Here is a 12,955-nt window from a genome sequence, read left to right as displayed (position 1 = left end):
AGCATTATTCTAGATTCTTCATATAATTACAGAGAAAGGTCATGAGCGTGGACGTGGCACTGTGGCTCTGACTTACAGCAAGTATCAGATGAAGCAGCTTTAAGAGGCTTTTTTGGTATTAGAATCTTGGGTTAATAACATCTAAGCAGAATTTATTATTATTATTATTATTATTATTATCATCATCATCATCACTATTATTGATATTTGCAATCCCTTTTAACGGGTCCCTTCGCAGCAGGGACAATGCCCACCGTTTTCTTTCCCTCCGTCCGCAGATACGGCTCCTTGCGTATGTCCGGGACGAAGAGTCCGTGACTGCTTTCTAAATGAGAGGGCTGTTCGCTTTTAATAGAACGACGATCATGCTATCATTGGGTGCTTTTCTAAAACATGCGAAAGGAGGGCACCATCCTGCTACCAACACTCCTAATGCTACTGCCTAACACTCTCCCTTAACAGAGCAAGAGCCCTGGGTTCACACGCTGCTCTTCCTCCCCTGCAATGCCACGGGGACCCCCGCTAAGGGCGAAGGATGCAGGCTGTGGGGGGGAGGAGGTAGGGGGATTTCGGGGAGAACCCGGGCTCTGTGGAGGGCCCGTCTCCCTCATCTACACAAGTCTCTTCGTCGGACAAACAGGTGTTAGGTCTTCAAACACATAAAATCCCAGCAGCAGGGGAACCTGCAAATAGCTGGCTTCGTGGGAACAGAAGAGAGGAGCCGAGTAGAAAAGGACACTTCTGTCCACGGCAGACCTCACGTGAATTTCACTTCCTTCCCCCCACGTCCACCGGGGCACTGGGGAGTCCAGCTGAAGAGCAGACGCTGAATACCCAACGGTTCCATGGGCTGAAACAGGAGTCCTCGCTGCTAGTCTTTCGGATGGTTTCCCGGCATAGCGCGGCGAGTGTTTGGTTTGGCTTTTGTTCCTAACGTGGACGCGAACGCTGACTCCGCGTGGTCAGTAAGGCACGGATCCAGCTGAAAAGACCTCGAGGGAAATGGTACCCGTGAGGGGCCGGGCAGCTCTCCCAGCCAAGGGGGGACCTAAGGAGACATGACAGCCACATGGGCCTAGGACCGAGAAAGGACAGCAGGGAAGACTCAGGGCGTCTGAAAGGGGCATGGACCATCAATACTGACTCACGAAGCCCGGCCGGTGTGGCTCAGGGGTTGAGCATCGATCTATGAACCAGAAGGTCACGGTTCGATTCCCGGTAGGGCACAGGCCCGGGTTGCAGGCTCGATCCCCGGTAGGGGGCGTGCAGGAGGCAGCCGATCCGTGATACTCTCTCCTCATCGATGTTTCTCTCTCTCTCTCCCTCTCCCTCTCTGTGAAATCAATAAAAAATATATTTAAAAATAAATACTGATTCATTGATTGTGATGAACGGACCATCCATACTGACCTGGGCTATTAGAACAGGGGAATTGTGGGTAGGGATGGACGGGAGCTCAGTACCTCCTTGACAATTTTCCTGGAAGTTTAAAATGTCTAACATGTAAAGTCAGTTACTTTAAAACCCAACTTGAAAATATAAGCAATTTAGAGAAGTATTACTTAAGGAAAGAAAAAGATCAGAACTTAAAAAGTCAGGACAGTGTGGGTGGCCTTTGGCTCTCTGAGGGGAGGGAGGAGGGAGGGGAGGGAGGAGGGGGGGGGAGGGAGGAGGGAGGAGGGCCTCCCCGAGAGGCTGGGGGGAGGCATGGAAAGTGTCTCGTGTGTAAACAGGAGGCATTCCCTTCACGCTGTCGTGCAAGAAGCTCCCTGTGTGAAAGGCATGGACCCGGAGACTTGTTTTTTGGAAGACGTGGCTGCAGCGTCCACAAGAGCTTTTCATTAAAAACAAAAAAAAAAAACACAAAAAAGAGAGATTTTTGTCCTGGACTCAATGACTAGAAAGGCATTATTGCTCCGCAGGCCACGTCTAACGTCTCTGGGAGGGTTGACAGGCGATTCCATGAGTGGCTACGTTTGCTTACTAGCGGCGGAAGATTAAGGCAATCGTGGGTCAAGAGTTTCAGCAGTTGGAGGGGAGTTCGGATACGTTTAGCTAACTGGATCGGTTCCTGGAGTAGCGCCGGTCACGTGCAAGGCTTCCGTACGCATCCTCCGTTTAAATAAAATGCAGGGCGGTAAGCACCAATCCTGGGAAGTCACGTGTCCAATGATAATCTCCACACACACACACACACACACACACACTAGTACCTGACTGAAGAGCACAGTAGAAGAAGTAGCTTTCACCCCAAAAGATCAATGGGTCGCACGGGCCCACCAGATCCGCGGGTGATGTCTCCCATGAAAACGAAAATGTCTAGACAACAGCGAGCGTTGCCATGCCTACAAGTAACTGTTTACTGCACAGTCCCGTGGGACCCTCCAGTGTCTCCCCAGACGCGTGGACGCCTGAGGCTGGCCCTCAGTTCTTGACAGAGGCCTGGTTTCCACTCGTGCTTCCCCCCGGAACGTTCCCATCGGGCTGGAAGGCGGGCACCGCGGGGCACAGCGAAGCGGCTTCGTGGAGCGGCCCAGGGTCTCCCGGAGCCCCCTGGACACCCTTCCCTTCCTTCTCCCATGGGACCGAGGAGGACGGCCGGCGCTCGAGGCTGGGGATCAGCAGATCGTCTGGGGCCTGGTTTAGTGTTTCCTCCTTGTCTGCTTTTCCTTCCTCAGTCCGGGCAGCGTCCGTTGGAGCCCGCGGGACACCCAGCTCAGAGGGGGAGGCCGGCTGGTCCGCCCCATGAGGGCCGCTCCCGGGGGCCCCGTCGAGGGGCCTGGCACTGTTCTCCTCCTTCAGGCTGAAGAGCGAGCCCGTGGCGCAGCTGGAGCTGGCCCGCTTCCTGGGGGACGGGGGCAGGTGTCGGCCGTGGAGGGCGCTGTCGTCCTGGCCCCGGTTCCAGTCGCCTTGGTCCCCGGACCCGCCACAGAGGGCCGCCAGGTTGTCCTCGCTTGGGGCGTTGGATTTATTCTGGAAGAGGAAACAGCCCATTCAGGAACGTCTTTGATACCTTATAGCATCGCTTGAGCGACTGCCCATGATTTTATTTAGTTCTTTTTTAATCCTCATCCAAGGATATTTTTAAAAAATATATATATTTCCATTGATTCCAGAGAGGAAGGGAGAGAAAGAGGAGAGAAACATCAGTGATGAGAGAGAATCATGGATCGATGCCTCCTGCATGCCCCACACTGGGGATCGAGCCTGCAACCCAGGCCTGTGCCCTGACCGGGAATCAAACCGTGACCTCCTGGTTCATAGGTCGATGCTCAACCACTGAGCCACGAAAGCTGGGCTAGCTCTAGTGTTTTTAAAGCATTCAGGTCAATTTGTTTAAAACTACAGCTCCGTTTTGAGGCAAGACGACAAAAATTTAGTCTATTTTAAGATCAAGGAACTTTAGAAAATATAGTGGGGACATTTCATGTTTTATAAAAGTCCCCCCAAAAAAGACAAGTATAGAATTAGGTTGTCAGGAAATACTACTACTTGGCCAAAGAATTTCAATTCCAGCCAACCAGAGTTGGCTGAATAAAAGGGAAAACACTCAATATGTTTTTACTAGAATTAATTCTTCACGATTCAACGTTAGAGTATTTTTGAAGTTGGGGCACGTGTCCATTAGAGGTCCGACACTTGTATGAGCTAAGAGGACAGCCTGGGGCCGTCGCAGCCACGGGAGGGGCGGGGCCTTGAGCTCCGTGGCCGGAGCACCACTCACCGCGGGCTGGTAGTCGATGTTGTCCATGGAGCGGAAGAAGTCCAGGCTCTTGGCGGCCGCCAGCTTGCCCGGGTCGGAGCTGTGGGTGCTCAGCGTGTCCAGGATCTCACCCAGCAGGTCCATCTCCCCCGAGTACAGCGTCTTCCCTCGCGTCTCCACCGAGTCATCGCTTTCGTAGGAATAAGCCCCAGCCTCCTCTCCATCCTCCGAGGACAGCCTGAGGGGAAACAAGACGCGCTCTGGGGGCCGGGTGACCACACGGGCTGCTGTGCCGCACCTCTTGCCCCCTCCCTTCCAGGGCCCGCTCAGGGGAACAGCGAGAAGACGGAGGCTGGTCCATGGCCAAGTTCACCCTGGGGAGGATGTCTAGCCCAGTCACATACAGGGAGTTCCGAGCAGCTGCATTAAGAACATGCAGCCGGGCCCGGCCCGTGTGGCTCAGTGGTTGAGCGTCCACTCAAGAACCAAGAGGTCAGAGCACAAGCCCGGGTTGTGCACTCGATCCCCAGTAGGGGGCGTGCAGGAGGCAGCCGATCGATGATGTTTCTCATCGACGTTTCTGTCTCTCCATCCCTCTCCCATCCTCTCTCTCTAAAAATCAACAAAAACATATTTTTTTTTAAAAAAAAAGAACGTACAGCCGGCAAGTCTACGGCACCTTCACCAGGAAGCAGAAAAGTCGGGATGTCACCCAGTCTGATTCTGTGGGACTTGGGACTTTGGCCTTCGAAATGGTAGATCGAGCACTTGCACCATGTGCTGGGGTCAAGTTCACGTTCGATATTTTTATATGGTTTATCCTTGTACTTATTTAGTCGCCTGTCTTAGGGAAGAATGCATATTCCCTTGTACAGACCAAGATTGAACAGCGAAAAGGCATGTTCATTGGTCACGCCCTTGTAGGTTAACATTGAGAAGTCAAACAGACACTATTATGATTATTATTTCCCTTATTTTATGGTAAAATTCCTCTTCACCACTGTGGGTTACACCGTAGACGTAAGTCTCTCCGATCCCCCGGCTCAGTCTGTTTCTAGGGACTTTCCCTGTTTCTGATGCTGAACCTGCCCCCTCCCGGGAGGGTGGGGGGGCAGGGTATAATGTGGGTGGCTTCCTACTTCCCGCCCCCCGACGTCCCCCACATCTGCAGCATCCTTGCTTCCCAAGAACCAGCCAGCCCAGGCCCACCCTGCTCTCCCGTCTCAATATTCACCCCCCACGAGACGGGTGAAGAGCATCACAAGGGGGTGACATCCGATGCCTGGGGGTGCGCACTCTCAAGTACCCTGTGTGACCTACGACCTCTGCCCAAGCCCCGCGGCTGGGAGGCCATCCAGCCCCATTACTGACTTGCTGGCCCGGTCCACGTCCTCGTCCTCGTCCTCACACGGCGCGCCGTCGTCGAGGCTCTTGAGGGGCCTGTGTAAGCGTGCCTGCGGGACGGACGGACAGACGGCGTTAGGAGGACAGCACGCCTCCTTCCCAGTCACGTGTCAAGGAACGATTTGATTTGCAAAGGAACGTTTTTTTTAAAAGATCAATTTCAGAGAGGAAGGGAGAGCGAGAGAGAGACAGAACCATCCATGATGAGAGAGAATTATAGATCGGCCGCCTCCTGCACGCCCCCCACTGGGGATGGAGCCCACACCCCGGGCAGGTGGCCTGATTGGGAATCGAACCGTGACCTCCTGGTTCCTAGGTCGACGCTCAACCCCTGAGCCACGCCAGCCGGGCGGTCAGAAACACTTTTAAAAGCAATACGTACTCAGGGCTTTCAACGTTACCCAATAACTTGGTGAGCTGGGCAGGAAGAGAGGAGAGAGTAAGGGGCCATTTATCTCAACACGTACTCCACCTCACACTCAAAACCAAGAACGAACGAGAGGACTGAACAGGTGTATACGTAGCCCACCCACCCGGTCGGTCGGTCGGTTGGTCGGTCGGTCCCTGTTTGTTCTGGGAATACTTGGCTTACAATTGATTCGGTCAACACTCAAGAGAGAGAAAAATGGCCGCTTATTCAACACAAGCATCCCAGGTGGTGTCTGCGTTACCGGTTCCGTTGGCCCGGGACTCGGGTGCAATGGTTTCTGGGAGGCAGCAGGCCCAAGTCACAGAACCACCCAACTTCCTGTCCTGACCACCGCCTGCTCCTCCTGCAGTTACCATTTCTGCCGCTAGATGGCAGGCGGACCCCAATCAGGCAAAGGGCTGAGTCCATTGCAATTCATAAGGGGGTTAGGGGGTGTTTGGGGGAGAGGGGGGATGAGGGATATAGGCAGAGGAATGGGCAAATAACGGTTTTTTAGACTTTATAAAATTAAGATGCTGTGACATGTGATGTGTTTGAAGGCAGCTCCTCTGTGCTACTGTCCGCATTTTAGAGTTGGGAGTGACTGAGGCTCTGACGTGTTACCTTGCCTACCCAGACTCCACAGCAAACCCCTGAGCTTATGCATTCTGGATGCTCGGACTTGCATGAAATAACGTGAGAATAAGCTTTAGAACTCTACGGAATTATAATGGCCACAACCCTAAAAAAACGCATGCGGTTCGGAATTGGAAAAGAGCTTTAAAAGCACGCCTGTCGTCATTTTTGTAGGTGGGACTATAGCAAGGTGCAGGAGACATCAGTCCAGTTCAGATGATGATAAGATTCTATTAGCCCAGCCGGCGTGGCGTGAGCGTCGACCTAGGAACCAGGAGGTCACGGTTCCATTCCCCGTCAGGGCACAGGCCCGGGTTGGGGGCTCCATCCCCAGTGTGGGGCGTGCCGGAGGCGGCCGATCAACGATTCTCTCTCATCGTTGATGTTTCTATATTTCTCTCCCTCTCCCTTCCTTTCTGACATCGATATTTAGAAAAATAAATAATAAATTAAAAATGTTTTAAAAAGACTACCCTGAAAGGTAAATTTTATCATGATGAATTTTGTCTTGCACAACCATCATCTTTCAAGGAAAGGAAGAATTATCTCATGCCCACTAGAGGGCAGCCTTGTAGCCCATTACTGGATGTTGGGGAGGGAGCTATGGAGCACAAGTTGGACTACAAGTATGTGACATGCTGGAGATTAATATTATTTCAACAATTAAAAAAACGGGAAAATAGCTTTCTTTAAAATTAACAATGTGGCACCAATACTGTTCAATATTGGCCTTAAAAGATCAAATTTAAAAATTAGCGACATTAGCATAAATGAGACTAAATATATGCTACGGAAAGAGTGATTTTGGGACAGAGATGCTAAAAGGTGTTTAGAAAATTCAGACAATTTTTCTTGGGCGTCTTTAAACGGGATCATACTCACATAAAACATTTCAAAAAATTTTTTATCATCTAGAACTTGCGAATAGATTTCCTGATCACCTTCACTCAACATTTCAGCTTGATCGTAATAACAGGACGCTCACTACCGAGTCCAATTAAACAAAGTGTTAAAAATTTAAATTAAAAAAACAACAACAGGTTTTTTTTACTTATCACGATTCGGTTAAGCATTTTTTTTCTTTTAACTTTGCAAAATGTATGTGAAGTATTCGTTCCAATGACCTGGGCCTCCTCCTTCCTACACAGAGGCCCCACCCCCAGGCCATGGCGATCTTTCTCCTGGTGACTGACAATCGCTTTTCCTTGGTCGGATGAGCGACTGGCCACTTCCAAACCAATGGCCGAGCCACTTCTTTCTCGGCCAATAAAGCAACGCTATGCAACGGGCCCTGCTTGCCACGTTCTGGAACCTACTGAGTCACCTGAGTGGGAAACGCAACCTATGATCACATTCACTTTATGCCCGCGGTTCGCTGAATTCCAATGAAGGAACGTGTGTCCTAAATACGAGACTGTCATCCACGGCCTACGAGGCGCGAGGGGGCCGCCATGTGGGAGCTCAATAATTGAGAGCATGCGCCTGTGTTTTCCTAGAAATTTCACAGGAAGTTACTGTCCTCCGTGTCGCGCATTAACATACGAGATTCATTATCTGTGCGACGTCAGCCACCTGCTTGCTTCTATTTTTAAAGACAGGCTTCCGTCCTGGGATTCTTTCTGGTCCCCCTTCAACCAAGAAGGGGGCTTTGAAATGCCCGGCTCGCAAGTGTTTCCTTGCCAAACAGGCACATGGGACCTCCACGCACCTTCCTTACAGGTGAAATGACGGCTCATCCGCTATCAGATGAGCGTGTGCCATATCCCGCCAATCGAGGAGCAGGTTGCATCCACCAATCAAGTCAGAAGGACCCAAAAAGGTAGCCAAGTTTCCTCTGAGGTGTGCATAACACCTCGCACGATGGGTAGAACAGGGAACATCCCCAAATGGTATCTGCTAGTGCACACACCTCCCTCTGTATACACTGGAGAGAAAGCTACTCGTATCTCAAACCACAAGCCTCTACGTAAAGACCCTTAAAAATAGAACAAATGCCCCGGCCAGCTTGGCTCAGTGGATAGAGGGTCACCCTGCGGACTGAAGGGTCCCAGGTTCGATTCCGGCCAAGGGCACATGCCTGGGTTATGGGCTCGATCCCCAGTAGGGGTTGTGCAGGAGGCAGCCGATCAATGATTCTCTCTCATCATTGATTTTCTATCTCTCTCTCTCTCTCCCTCTCCCTTCCTCTCTGAAATCAATAAATATATTTTCAAAAAATAGAATGACCACCCGTGGAACAGTACGTGGCGTTATTCGTAGAAACTACGGCTATTAAACACACGTCCGCTTGTACACACTGCGTGTGGGTGAGAGTCTTGACTGCATTCCAAGGGGGGGCGTTGTTCACCCACAGGGACACCCCCCTTTCTGTCATGGTTCAGGCGGAGAAATAGCCTTCCTCTACATGGTCTGTGCAGCTCCGGCACAATTAGCTGGACGGGTTGGAAAGAAACCGGGCGGACAGCTCTGGGGCCCAGCCGTGAAGGAGTTAAGAGCGACGCCTGCCAGGGTTTCCAAAGGCCTCACAACAAAGAGCCCAGCCCTGCCCTCGCAGGGGATGGGGGTGCGGTGTTTGGTTTGCTTGGGGCCATCCATCTGCTAATGTTGACGTGCAGCACAGCTAAGCTCCCGCCTACGGTGCACCCGTCCTGCTGCTGCTGTGTGTGTGAGAGAGAGAGAGAGAGAGAGAGGGAGGGAGATGCAGACACACACACACACACACACACACACACACACTATTACTGGACTAGGACAGGCTACTATGATTACAAATGCAGCCGTCTCTTAGATGCACACACATTCGATGTTTCCTTTCAAGGGATTTCTCATCCTTGGAAAATGCCCCTCGGTTTCTGCGGGGCAGCATGTAAGGCAGCATCCTAGAGGACAGACGTCGTCCAAACATCGCCCGCGAGGCCTACGGGTCTTGTTCTGCCGTCACATGGACGAGAGAAGGCCCGTGTGTGGCCGAGATCAAAGCTGCCATGACACGGGGGACCCCCTCCCCGGGGCCTCGTTAGCCTGAGGCCGCGGCTAACCCCGCACCGGAGGGGCCAGGCCTGGGCTGTACAGATGCAGCGCCTAATTGGGAGCTGTCCCCCGGACAGGCCGTGCAGCCTCATCAACGAAACGGGAACCAGCCAGGCTCATCGGCACCTCCCCACGCGGTTCCCGGGGGGTAGGGGATGCGCAATCGGTTCCGGCCACGAGCGGGTCACGCACGCGGGCTCGGAGCACACACAGTCCGGGGGTCGGTCCATTCTCGTCCACGGGACCCAGGTGGGGAAGCGTGCCTTTTTCGCCTCTAAGCACACTCTCGGAATGCCAACAATCACCACCATCTCCTTCACATCCTTTGCAGAACAGATGAAAATAAAATGTTTCAGCGACACGAGTCCGGCTGCAAACTGGGGGTGGAAGGCTCTTCCCGGAGCTGAGGCCCGGGGCGCAGGGGGACAGGCCAACGGAGTCCAGATCCTTTATTTCGATAATTTCACTGACAACAAAACACATCCTCAAGGTCTGCTAGGCCAAGATGTTTCTTGGTACAAGAGCTGTATATAGATATATATTTTTTTGGTCTCAATGTGTTTGTATTGACTTCAGAGAGGAAGGGAGAGGGAGAGAGAGATAGAAACATCCATGATGAGAGAGAGTCATGGACCAGCTGCCTCCTACACGCCCCACACTGGGGATCGAGCCCCAAACCTGGGCATGTGTCCTGACCGGGAATCGAACCCTGACCTCCTGGTTCATAGGCTGATGCTCAACCACGGAGCCACGCCGGCCGGGCACGAGCTGTATATGTCTTTTCAAATCATAACCTGGGGTCTTCAAGTCATTCCTACTTAAATGGAAACAGACACCGTTAGGGGCCCGTGGCGTTAGTGACTGGAGGGTGATTGTGTGACCCCGGGAAGTGGCTACGGGGAGGGAAGACAGCGAGCAGATGCGTGGCTACGCGCGGCCAGAAGCTAAGGACGCGCGTGTCTGTGTACACAGACGGCTGCCACCTCGCGCACACGCTCTCTCTGATGCCTGCGGCACCCTGGGGAATGACAGGGGTTGTCATCCCTGTCTCCCAGGCGCCCGAAGTGAGGCTTGGGGACGCTGTGTTCTGCTCAGTGCCAAAGGCTGGGACCTTCTTCAAAGTCAGGGGTGTCTGTCTCGGAACCCCACCCCCTGGTCCCTCAGGGCCCAGCCTGGCTCCTCCCAACATGAAGGCCAGGCAGCGGCTTCGGAACCCGGGTCCCAGAGTCAGTCTCTCCCCCGTTCCACCCCTGCTGCTCTGTGTACCACCTGCAGACCCGTGGGCAGCGGGACCCCTCCTTCCCTGGGAATTTGCTGATTCTAGATTCCGCCTTTCGCCACCTGCAACTGTCCCGAGAAATGCTCCCCTATCTCCCCGAAGATCTCAACGTGCCCAGACCCTGATGTTATTCCACTCGGGGAGACGGGGGTAAGAGAACCCCTTCACATAGAAACCCGTTCACATAGAAACCCGTTCCCCGCGGTAAAGACAACCCACAGGCTCCCAGATCGAGGCAGCCCACCTTCTGCGAAAGTTAACTTTCTAAGAGGCGAGAGCCTGAGACGGATAGGAATTGAACATCCTGGGAGCAAGACTGAGACGCCGATTACAAACCCATCAGTCATTTACAAGCGAGTACAGTGGGGCCTTGACTTACGAGTGTCCCGACTAACGAGTTTTTTGAGATACCAGCTGTCTCTCCGCCGATTTTTTTGCATTGAGTTGACAGAGTAATTTGAGTTAACGAGCTCCGTAACGAGCTCGGTCTCGGAACGAATTAAACTCGTAAGTCAAGGCCCCACTGTAAATGTTTCCCAGCTGATGGCAGTGGGTAGAACAGGTTGCCTCACTGGCGGAATCATCATCATCATCATTATTTAACATTGTTAACTAGTTATTTAAATATAGTTTATAATTTTTACGTTTTTTGTTGTTTTTTAGAGAGAGAGGAAGGAAGAAGCAAAGAGAGAAGAAACATGGATTGCTGCCTCCCGCACGCCCCCTCCCGGAGGCCCGCGGGCGGGCAGCCGTACCTGGGTGAGCCTGCGCTTCTCCCGGCTTGCCCCCTTGTCGTTGTGTACGGTGTAGACGGGGGTGTACTGCACAAAACCGGAGTAGGCCCCACACTCGTCCTCAGTCTCCTGCACGTGGAGAGAGACGAGAAGTGGTGTCAGAACGCTGCCTGGATGACTGATGGACGCTCTTGGGTTCCTCAACCAAGCATCCGTCCGACACAGACGTAAATAACAAAAGAACACCCGAACTGCACGCCGAAAGGCTCTATTTAGAAAAATAGGCCCCCCTGCATTGTTCTGTGTCATGAATGAACAATTCACGATTATTTCCAGAATAATCTCTATTTTGAGTAATTTGAGTCAAACGCATATGAGGATCATTCACCCTCCGTCGAGACCATGGAAGTTTTGAGTGGGATTATTGGTCTCCGAAGGCACAATTTCAAAACAGAATAACCGATAAAAAAAAAACTGCGGAGATGTAATATGTAATCAAATCAGACAGACGTACACACAGACGCATAAATATGCACATACATGCGATGTTCGCAGAGTCCAGTACACACCCTCACACACAAACCTTTGTCAATGAAGGACAAGCGTCGTGTAAAGCAGCTACTGCTGGAAAGAGCTCATAGATAGACCAGCGGTTCTCAACCTTCCTAATGCCGCGACCCTTTAATACATACAGTTCCTCATGTTGTGGTGACTCCCAACCATAAAATTATTTTCGTGGCTACTTCATAACTGTAATGTTGCTACTGTTACGAATCGTCATGCAAATATCTGATCTGCAGGATGTATTTTCATTGTTACAAATTGAACGTAATTAAAGCATAGTGATGAATCACAAAAACAATATGTAATGATATATTCAATATGTGTTTTCCGAATGGTCTTAGGCGACCCCTGTGAAAGGGTCGTTCGACCCCCAAAGGGGTCGCGACCCACAGGTTGAGAACCGCTGTCAGAGACCAAAGGAGGGCATTCATGGCTTAATCCTGCACCCCAAATCATCTTCTTTTAAAAAATCATTAGCTTCACCCGGCCGGCTGGCGTGGCTCAGTGGCTGAGCGTCAACCTAGGAACCAGGAGGTCAGGGTTCGATTCCCGGTCAGGGCACATGCCCGGGTTGCAGGCTCCATCCCCAGTGGGGCAGGAGGCAGCCAACCGATGACTCCCTCTCATCATTCATGTTTCTCTCCCTCTCTGCCTGTCCCTTCCTCTCTGAAATCAATAAAAATATCTACCTAAAACAAATTTTTTTCTTAAATACATAAACAATGATCGGCTTGCAGCAAAGCATTTTGGGAGGGGTAGCTATATCAAGGCCATGAACTTTACGGGAACAACACCTCCTGTTAGAAGAGCATCTTTGAAGATCTCGGGAGCCCTGCGATAAAATATGCAAGCGATCAAGAGATGGCTCCGTGGGCGCACGCAGCCCGGCAGGCGGTTTCCAGGGGGCTTGTTAGGAAAAATCCATTCCCGAGCACAGGGCTAAGCACACTTCAAAAGTCATTAAAAGCACACATCCCGTGTGGTCTGCGAGGTCTGCGCGCCAACCTTTCGCGAGCGGGAGGAGGAGGCCCACCTTGTGTTTCAGCTTGCTCTTCACTTCCTTGATGCCCTGCTTGGCGTGGCTTTTTGCCTGGAAAGCAAGAATCCGATTGTCGGGCTCAGAACGCTCCTTTTACCACGTGAACAACGAGTCCCCAAGCCCTGGCCGGTTTGGCTCAGTGGGTAGAGCGTCAGCC

The 12,955-nt window shown here is 52.0% G+C and overlaps 1 protein-coding gene across 6 annotated transcripts in view; it reads right to left on the bottom strand.

Annotated features, from left to right (window-relative positions):
- Positions 1–1,654: 1,654 nt before the first annotated feature.
- DENND1B (DENN domain containing 1B) overlaps positions 1,655–12,955 on the bottom strand; it is an 84,247-nt gene continuing 72,946 nt past the window's right edge. For 5 of the 6 annotated variants that reach the window (XM_036354836.1, XM_036354840.1, XM_036354838.1 and 2 more), the window contains 5 exons: positions 12,793–12,849; positions 11,217–11,324; positions 5,075–5,157; positions 3,725–3,941; positions 1,655–2,973 (listed from right to left, as the gene is read on the bottom strand). In XM_036354836.1, the coding sequence (XP_036210729.1) occupies positions 2,425–2,973; positions 3,725–3,941; positions 5,075–5,157; positions 11,217–11,324; positions 12,793–12,849 (1,014 nt within the window). In that variant the 3' untranslated portion in view covers positions 1,655–2,424. Of the gene's footprint in view, positions 2,974–3,724; positions 3,942–5,074; positions 5,158–11,216; positions 11,325–12,792; positions 12,850–12,955 lie in introns of those variants that run through there. The other variant, XR_004975026.1, reaches the window with a different exon arrangement.

The sequence above is a fragment of the Myotis myotis genome, unplaced genomic scaffold (genome assembly GCF_014108235.1).
Source record: "Myotis myotis isolate mMyoMyo1 unplaced genomic scaffold, mMyoMyo1.p scaffold_m19_p_21, whole genome shotgun sequence".
NCBI lineage: Eukaryota > Metazoa > Chordata > Mammalia > Chiroptera > Vespertilionidae > Myotis > Myotis myotis.
Note: the sequence above shows the minus strand (reverse complement) of the source record. Positions and strands in the feature narration are given on the sequence as shown.